The sequence below is a fragment of the Phoxinus phoxinus genome (assembly GCF_949152265.1).
Source record: "Phoxinus phoxinus genome assembly, chromosome: 8".
Taxonomy (NCBI): Eukaryota; Metazoa; Chordata; class Actinopteri; order Cypriniformes; family Leuciscidae; genus Phoxinus; species Phoxinus phoxinus.
Genome location: NC_136883.1, coordinates 5,695,683 through 5,704,765, shown reverse-complemented (window position 1 = coordinate 5,704,765; position 9,083 = coordinate 5,695,683). Strand labels below are relative to the sequence as shown.

Genomic DNA, 9,083 nt, shown 5'->3' with positions numbered 1-9,083 from the left:
CAGAGTGCAATATAGATGATCTGCCAAGTGTCTCAAATGTGGTCTTTCATGCCATCATCAAGAGTCACGTGAACGTCTGCTCTGCAAACAGATCTCTAGATCAAACAAAAGCCAAAAAAATCATAATAGAATATGTTGCCCCATGGTGAAGCATGCGCTGAAAGACGAGCAGTGCCACACCCTCATGTTTGCAGGCAGTACTTTATGTAAATTATTGACTCTCCCTATAAAATGCTTGACTCCACCTTAGCATGTGGATGCGCCCCCTCAACTCCCTGTCCCCACCCTGGTTAAAACCCATTGTCATCACTCGCCTAAAACCAATCAGCCGTCCTGGGCTCTCCCCTGCTTCTGCATCAAGCAGTGTTTGAAGAAGAGGTGCAGAGAGAAACGTAGGCAGGGAAGGAGGCAGTACTTGTGTGCAAGCCTAAAGCTGATTTTGCTGCAAGAGACAGAAGCACAGGCAGATCAAGACCTCTCCTCTGAAGAAGAACCGTTACTTGAAACGTTTTACTTGGTGCTACTCTTCCAGTGTCTTGGACAGATTATTCATTCTAAAGCACATCCTTGCGTGTAGAAACACATCCAGAGCTAGAGAAAAGAGTTAAGGTCCGTCATCTCTTCAAATACTTCAACCTGAGATTCGGCATTCTCCAGGTAAGAGGAAAAATCTTGGATTTTTTTGCAATGTTCCATTGTTTTGTGAGTTACACTTTAAAATCCCTTTCTAAATAAAATAAAAAGTTTAGTTGATGCGTGCATTGTTGAAACCCCCCCAATAAAAGGATTAGACATAGGAGCAAATGCCTCTGGCCTTTCCTTCCTTTACTGGCACACATCAGTGTTCTGGTTCTGTATTACTTCTGGAAATGATCTGAAGCTCAAGGCTTCTCCCAAAGAGTCAACTGTCTGTTGCAATTGTGGTAAAGGATGCCACAAGGCATTTTCCATCTCCTGCGCAACATGTGAGTCTTATTACATAAAGTCAAATCCCAACCAGCCCAAAGTTAATACTTTTTTGCCAAGGCAGCTGTGCTAAAGTTGAACTTTTTATCCGGCATACAGTACTTAGTTTATTTTCAGTTGTTAACTAAGGTTGGCACTACTTGACTTCACTGGAATACGTTTACTTCAGCATAAACTCCATTTTGATTTAGAATAAGTCCTCTGGAAAAGCATAAATCATTAAGTAGGGAGTGTTTATAATCTACTGTGCGCCAAATGCGCATTAGGGGAATTGATGTAAAATCCTGTCAGGATTCTATCAGAAACACTGAATATGCTTGTGTTTGATGCATCACTGGTGTATTCAGCCCTTTACACACCGTAATCCTTCACACACTTAACTTTCCACTGTGAGCCGCTGCTGGAAAACATGGCTCACTTTTTTCAATATACGGAAGTGAGTTATGAATGTGTGTTTGTGGACTCAGAGTTTGGGTGTGTGTGTGTGTAAGTGTTTCCAAAAGGAGCACCAACTTTTTCCAGGGACATGCATGGACAATGCACTCTACTTTCCCTCTGGGCTAAAAACATTTCTTAAGATTCTTTATTTGAAGGTAAATGGAAAAGTTAGGCATTTTAATGGGAGCAAGGCCTTCTAACCAAGAAATTATTAAGGTGAAATATATAGTTAGAAAAGTACCTAATATTGTATGCAATATTGTTCTAATGTTTTATTTCCTTTTTTAACGTTCTGTTTTCTTTCTTTTTTTCAGGCAATTTTTTTTTTTTTACTAAAACAGAAGAAACCCGAAACATTATATAACATAGTATACACTATAGCTTGCTTTATAACTCCAGCAAATCCCTGTAAACCTTCAAGGCGGAACATTTGGTTGCATTACATAAATACTGTAAGCAAGAGAAGAGTCTTCACAGTCATCCTAGAGGACACGTAAACAGTGCAAAATACAGCCATAAATCAACTGCAAAGGAAACTCTGAATACTCTCGCAAGTTTGCAAGATGTCACGCTGGGGACGTAAGAATGTCAAAAAGGCCCCTGAGGTGATTAGGACAGTGACCGAGGGCCTTAAGTCACTCTATCGAAAGAAACTCCTGCCCCTGGAGGAGTACTACTGCTTCCATGACTTCCACTCACCGAGTCTGGAGGACGCCGACTTTGACAACAAACCCATGGTGCTAGTGGTTGGACAGTACTCCACAGGAAAGACCACGTTTATCAAGTAAGGGTTCTTTTAAGGAGTTAAAACATGTCTATGACAGTTAAGGGCTTGGATAGTGGTATTAGTCCACTCGTGGTTTAGGATCTTGGGAGATATATACTCTACATTACATTGGTTTGATCTCTGTATTAAATTCAAAGGTTATTCAAATTCAAATCAGATTATTTAGTGAATGGAAATACATTTAGCTGAACTTAAACAGCAGTTCCATTGTATTTTGTCCATCTAGTAGACATAGAAGAGAAGCTTCAAGGTTATTATCATGTCAACACGTTAACCATGGCTCTGTTCTGTCAACACAGGTATCTGCTGGAACAGGACGTCCCAGGGAGTCGCATAGGGCCGGAGCCCACCACCGACTGCTTCACCGCTATCATGCACGGAGACGTGGAGGGGCTCATTCCTGGAAACGCCCTCATAGTGGATGCCAACAAGCCCTTCCGCAAACTCAACCCCTTCGGAAACACTTTCCTCAACAGGTGAATAGATTCAAACAGGCAGATGTTACACCAGGCCGCTATGTACGACATGACATGAGAGATGAAGGCGGGACGGGTTGTGTGAAAGAATGTGCCCACTGATCCGTCTGCTTACACTGGGCACGCAGGGAAGATAACAGAGAAACAGTGTGTTAGTTTTTGCTCTACGGAATTTCAAGAGTCCGTGCCAAATTTCTAAGGGAGGATGGACTTTCCTTATTTGTGGAAAACTTGTGGAAGGGAGAGATATCACAAGAGAGGGCAAAAGCAGAGCTGTAATGGGTGATGACTTAAGGGAGTCAGAGTCCATAAAGAGGTTAAAGAGAAGGACTAATTTCAAAGTTTGCCTTTGCAGAAGAAAATATTTATGTTTTACATTTTATGAAGATAATGGATTATGCCAGGACATTGCTATGGTGTTGCACATTTTTTTTAGCTTGTTTCTTTACGGTTGCAAGGGTGTGATTGCTTAGAACCTGGTCCCTTATAAAAAGAAACAGAATAAGGTATCATTCATGTAGCACAAATCATGGGGGATGTGCCCCATGTTTATTTGTTAGTTTGTTTGGAATGCTTTTAAAAATGTCATGTGGTGTTACCATCAGCTAAAAAGAAATAACCTATTTTTTTACACCTTGCATACGTTTTAGTGTAAAGTTTTAAAATTTCAAGGTAAACAGCTAATATACCATGAATTATGAATTCATAAATATCACATTTGGCTAATCACACCACATGACATTTTACTATCTAACCTTGCCTTGACTTTAAAAGGTCAAATTATCTGATATTTTAAGAAACTTGACCTTGACAAAAAATTTTTTTTTCTTAATTATATCACCCTGACATTGTTTACTTCATTCTCCTGGAAAATATTAATGAATTAAAAACATGCTAATTAAAGAAAAGGTGTATTCAAGTCATTGCATGTATGAATTGCATATTTATTTCTATATTTTGAATAAATTAGTAGATCTGGACCAAAAAAAGAGCATTGACCAAATCTCTTTTTTTCCAATTCATTTAGAACAAATCTCGAAAACCTCTGTGTGAACGACAATGGCAGTGAACCTTGCTTTTGCAAACTCCACTTATTTGGTGAATTAAGACAGAGCAATATCTAGTATTGAAATACCAGGCAGTAGTCAAAACAGTGTGAGGAAACTAAGCTGAAGTTCAGGTCCAGGTCATCTTAGTCCTCTCATTAAGCTTGCCAAGAGAGTTTCAACATAATTAGTTTGTAGTTGTCTGTCAACACCAAAGGGGGCGCTATTTTGAGTGCCAGGGAGAGTATTTATCAGATCCAGTTTTCCCCTGTTCTCTTTGGGTGTATTTTTGCAAACATGTTTTGAGAACTTCTTTTCTCCTACTTCCTGCCCAGGGAAGCAGTCCGCTCATTAAGCTCTTTTAAAGCAGGAAGAGACCATGTTTTTCTATGCCGCAGATCATTAGTGGCAAGTATTGTTTGATTTTGGCAGCGCTGGTCATTTTCCCTCAGGAAGCCCCGTGTGTTTCAAGCACCACTTCCACACAATGGACCAGCCTGGGTGGAGTGACGCTAGAAGTCTGCTTCTTAGATCACACACAACAGCTGTGATAGGAGTAATGGATCATTTTTTCAGCTTTTCTCAGGGGGAAAGTGATTTTAACTAAAGAGCTCCTAAAATTTTGATAATGGTGCTGTGTCCTTTTAAGGAATCATACTCCAACTTCTTGTGCATAAGATGTAGATGAGACCTACAGTGACTCTAAAGAACATTTCAGGCAGTTTTGGACACATACACATGTTGTAAAATCATTGTATTAGTTATTTAAAAAAAAATTGTGGATGTATGAAGTTTAAAAATGCTACACAGTTTGATATTTTGTTTAATTTTAAGACATTCATGCATGTTTACGTGTCTAAATATTTTGGGGCTACTGAAGCTTAGCAAATCAGATGAAAAATGTAATGCTGTATTTAACAAAATATATCAGCTTAAAGTCTGTAAGCCTCGATTTACCCATTCGACCAAGAGGAAAAATTAACTTATGAAGTTTTTTTTGTTGTCTATCCCCGAATACAATACAAAATCTGACCTCATCTCTTTCTCTGGCAGATTCCAGTGTGCTCAGCTGCCCAACCAGGTCCTGGAGAGCATCAGCATCATCGACTCCCCAGGCATCCTGTCCGGGGCCAAACAGAGAGTGAGCCGAGGTAAGGCTGACTGAAAAAGTAAGGAGAGGTGTTTGGAAGTATTTCCAGCAAAATCTCAATCAATTTCCCACTTAAAATTCAACTTCATTCAAACTGCTCTACAATATCTCTTTAATATATGTTTATTAATATAATTTACAAACTCACAATATGCTCCAATATGTATTTTACTGCAAAAAAATGTAACATTCTGTGCAGTAAAACTGAATTGACCCCATAAAGACCTCAGAGAAACTCTAGATGTTGGGAACTAATTGGTGTCATCGTAAATAAAAAGGATAATACTGATCTGAGATCTTTTTCATAGTAAACAACAGATGAATCATTTCTAGGCTCTCCCTCAGAGAACATCATTGGGTAATCTTAGCTTATCAGTGTTGCACCTCACTGGTTGATGTCTGCTTTTTCTCACATATTTTCCTGCCTCACAGCATTTAAGGAGGGACAGAATGGGAAAGTGAGCCATAAAGGTGTGACGGGGAGAGGAAAGGGAAGGAATGTAAATTAATGTTAGGGGGATGTAAGAGGCACTGGACTATTCAAATGTTGTCAAAACACAACATTTGCACATAATCACCTAGATGATTGTTAAAGAGCTAATAAGATCTCAACATTTTTAAATAGTCTCAATAGAGCACAACAGCTGGGTTCAAGAATTATAATCCATAGAAAAGGTGTAGCCAACTCTGCTCCCGGAGAGCTTCCTTCCTGCAGAGTTTAGCTCCAAACCTAATCAAAAATACCTGAAAATTACAGGCAGGTGACGTCTGACGTCTTCAAGAAGATAGCCCTTCAGGAGCAGAATTGGCTATCCCTTCCGTAGAGAAAAAGCAATAACCTACAAACCAGGTGTAGCCAACCCTACTCCTGGAGGGCTACCAAACCTCGAAACATAATCAAACAAACCAGAACCAGCTAATCAAGGTCCTGAATCCCTGAACGGGTTACTTGAAAACAACAGGTAGGTGTGTTGGATAGGTATGGATCTGAAGTTTACAAGAAGGTTGGCTTCCCACGATACAAACCTTTCAAGACAGACCTACCATGAGTTTTAGCAATAGTGTATCTAATCAAGAATGTAATCTAGAACCCATAACCCAGTGTGAGTTTACCTGAAAAGAGAATTTGATGTTAGCATGGAAACAAGAACGATGACCGCCCACTTGATTTGTTTCTATCATTTGTAATACTTCACGGGATTATGTCACTGATTTATTAAAGAATTTAAGTACATAGTCTTTTACCTTTTTTCAGATTTTCAAATACTCTCTTGCTTTGAATCAAACCAGGGCTGGTGGGTCTGATCACCGCAAACTTGCCCACTACTGTTGTTATAGTCTTCTCTTTTATTCAGTTTGATGATTTTCTTCCACCTCTTCTTTCTCTTTGTAGGATATGACTTCCCAGCAGTTCTCCGCTGGTTTGCTGAGCGTGTGGACCGGATCATTCTTCTCTTTGATGCCCACAAGTTGGAGATCTCGGATGAATTCTCAGAGGCGATCGGAGCCCTCAAGGGCAATGAAGACAAACTCCGTGTTGTGCTGAACAAGGCTGATATGATCGATACCCAGCAGCTCATGCGAGTGTATGGAGCTTTAATGTGGTCTCTGGGGAAAGTGTTTGGTACGCCTGAAGTTCTGAGGGTGTACATCGGGTCCTTCTGGTCTGAACCTCTAATGGTGTCCGACAACCGCAAGCTGTTTGAGTTGGAGGAGGAAGATCTGTTTGCTGATATCCAGAATCTGCCTCGCAACTCAGCCCTACGCAAACTTAATGACTTGGTCAAGAGGGCTCGTCTTGTGAGGGTATGTTAATGTATCATTAATGACTTTTTGTTGGAACTGTGATATCAGAAGGTAAATGATCGAATGTAAACACTTAAAAGGATAGTTCACCCAAAGAAAAAAAAATCGAAGTTCTGTCCGCATTTACTCATATCATTCCAAACCTGTATGACTTTTTTCTTCTGTGGGAAACAAAAGAAGATTTTCTGAATAATATCTCCGTTTTTTTCTGTCTCCTGGGCTGCTTTTCTCATAGGTACATGCCCATATCATCAGTTACTTGAAGCAAGAGATGCCATCTGTCTTCAGGAAGGACAATAAAAAGAAGAACCTGATCTACCAGCTCCCGGTCATCTTCTCCAAGATTCAGCTACAGCATCATATCTCTCCAGGAGACTTCCCCGATTGTACCAAGATGCAGGTTAGTGCACCACCTAGCTCTTGTATTGAGGTTAAAACACTACTTTTCTTGCTTGACTTTTCTTTTCTGTGTTTATTGTATAGGAGCAACTAATGGCACATGACTTCACCAAGTTTAAAGCCCTGAAGCCCAACCTGATGGCAATGCTGGATGACCTGTTGTCTAACGACATTGCCAAACTGATGCCCCTTCTTAGGCAAGAAGAAATAGACGCTGGGGTCCAACCTGGGGTTCAAGGCGGGGCCTTCATGGGAACCCGTGCCGGACCTTTTATGGAAGGGGACCCCTTTGGCGAAACTGCGGTTCAAAATGGCGAGGTGGGTGAGGAAGATGAGGAATGGGTAGTGACCAAAGACAAGCCCAAGTATGATGAGATCTTCTACAACCTAGCACCAAACGAAGGCAAACTAAGTGGCATCAAAGCCAAAGATTGGATGGTGAGCACACGGCTGCCCAACTCTGTGCTGGGCCGCATCTGGAAGCTCTCGGATGTGGATCGTGACGGCATGCTGGATGACGAGGAGTTTGCCTTGGCCAGTCACCTGATTGAAGTGAAACTGGATGGTCATGGGCTGCCCCCTGAGTTGCCTGCCCGTCTCGTGCCACCATCCAAACGCCGGCAAAAAGGCTCTGATGCTTAGACAATGCACATTTACCATCAACTGATCCTTGTCCACACTTCCCGCATGTTGTCCAGCTCCACAGCTGCTGCAATGCATCTCCATTCACTGTATTTTTGGTGTCATTTTGTAACTCGCAATTAATGTCTTACTATGTATTCTTGGTTCAAATGCAACAATGCAAAGATTCCCAGCTGGAAGCCAAAGAGCATTGTGATAAACCAAAGACTGGTCTCAGTCATTTGAAAGGAATGTCGCATCTGTCGCCATTTTAAAATCATATGACCTCACATCCAGAAATGCTACACACATGACTCATTTCATAGAACTTATAATGGCTCCTGAACTAAGGGATAGCAAATTAACTCTTGTAGATAACAGACATTCATTTATCATTTAGTGTGGAAATCTATAGACTTGGCTTTACACACTTTTCAGTGTGGCTTTTAATGTTGTAGTCAACTAAATCAGAATGTGAAGTCAAGGCAAACACTCAATACTCTGAAACTGCTTTGAAAGAAGACCCGAGGAGGCAAGTTAAAAGACTTTGTTTTTAGAACATGTAAATCATTTTACTAGAATGTTGCTGTCTATGCCTTTAAGATTGAAAAGGAAATATGCTTTATATGTGACCTGTTTAATTGTTTTCTTCCTTTTTTTTGTATTAAATGAGCTCTGCATACTATGAAAGACTGTCACAAGATATATATATATATATATATATATATATATATATATATATATATATATATATAAAATCAATGTCATACAAGCAAAAATGTGGAGATTTATTTCTGACTACTGTAAACGGTTCCGCTGACTGCTTCAGTTAACCAATGTTTTCACAGTAAATATATTGAGCTGAATAAAGACCCTTTGTATCTTGGATCTGTTTTGTTTTATATAAAAAAAAATGTTTTACAAAAAGAACTGCACTGAAAAAGCATTACTTTTGAATAAGTAGAAAACAAGAACAAACAAATAACAGGGCTGAGAACATGCAAAGCTCAAAATAAAATTAATGTAAAATAAAAACAACTCATATAGGCTAGTATTTAAATGGACCTCCTTAGACGGACATTTAACATGTTTTCCTTTTCACTGACACTTTGCTATAGGGGGGGGAAATAGACTTAAACGTTTCAAAGCCTGTTTGGTATGGTTTCTGTGGAAAGAGTCTTGTACGCATCTTGAAATGTTGGGAAAGGGGGCATACTAGCAGACAGAAAGGCTGCAGTCTTGTGCACACATATGCTGCACAGTTGCTCGGTGACAGGCCAGATAAACAGTGAGTCACAGAGATCCCAGCCAAAACCCCATACCACCATTTTCCATCCTCCAGTACAACCACCCGTTCCTCTCTTCGCTTATACTTTCCAGCTCTGCATCATTCC

The 9,083-nt window shown here is 40.2% G+C and overlaps 1 protein-coding gene across 1 annotated transcript; it reads left to right on the top strand.

The window, feature by feature from the left end:
* The first annotated feature begins 299 nt into the window (after positions 1–299).
* On the top strand, positions 300–8,436 carry ehd2b (EH-domain containing 2b). The gene is made up of 7 exons (XM_079620957.1): positions 300–657; positions 1,719–2,188; positions 2,491–2,667; positions 4,767–4,864; positions 6,257–6,669; positions 6,905–7,069; positions 7,153–8,436. Exons 2-7 carry the CDS (start codon positions 1,968–1,970, stop codon positions 7,708–7,710), a joined length of 1,632 nt encoding a protein of 543 aa, XP_079477083.1. The 5' UTR covers positions 300–657; positions 1,719–1,967; the 3' UTR covers positions 7,711–8,436.
* The last annotated feature ends 647 nt before the right edge of the window (positions 8,437–9,083 follow it).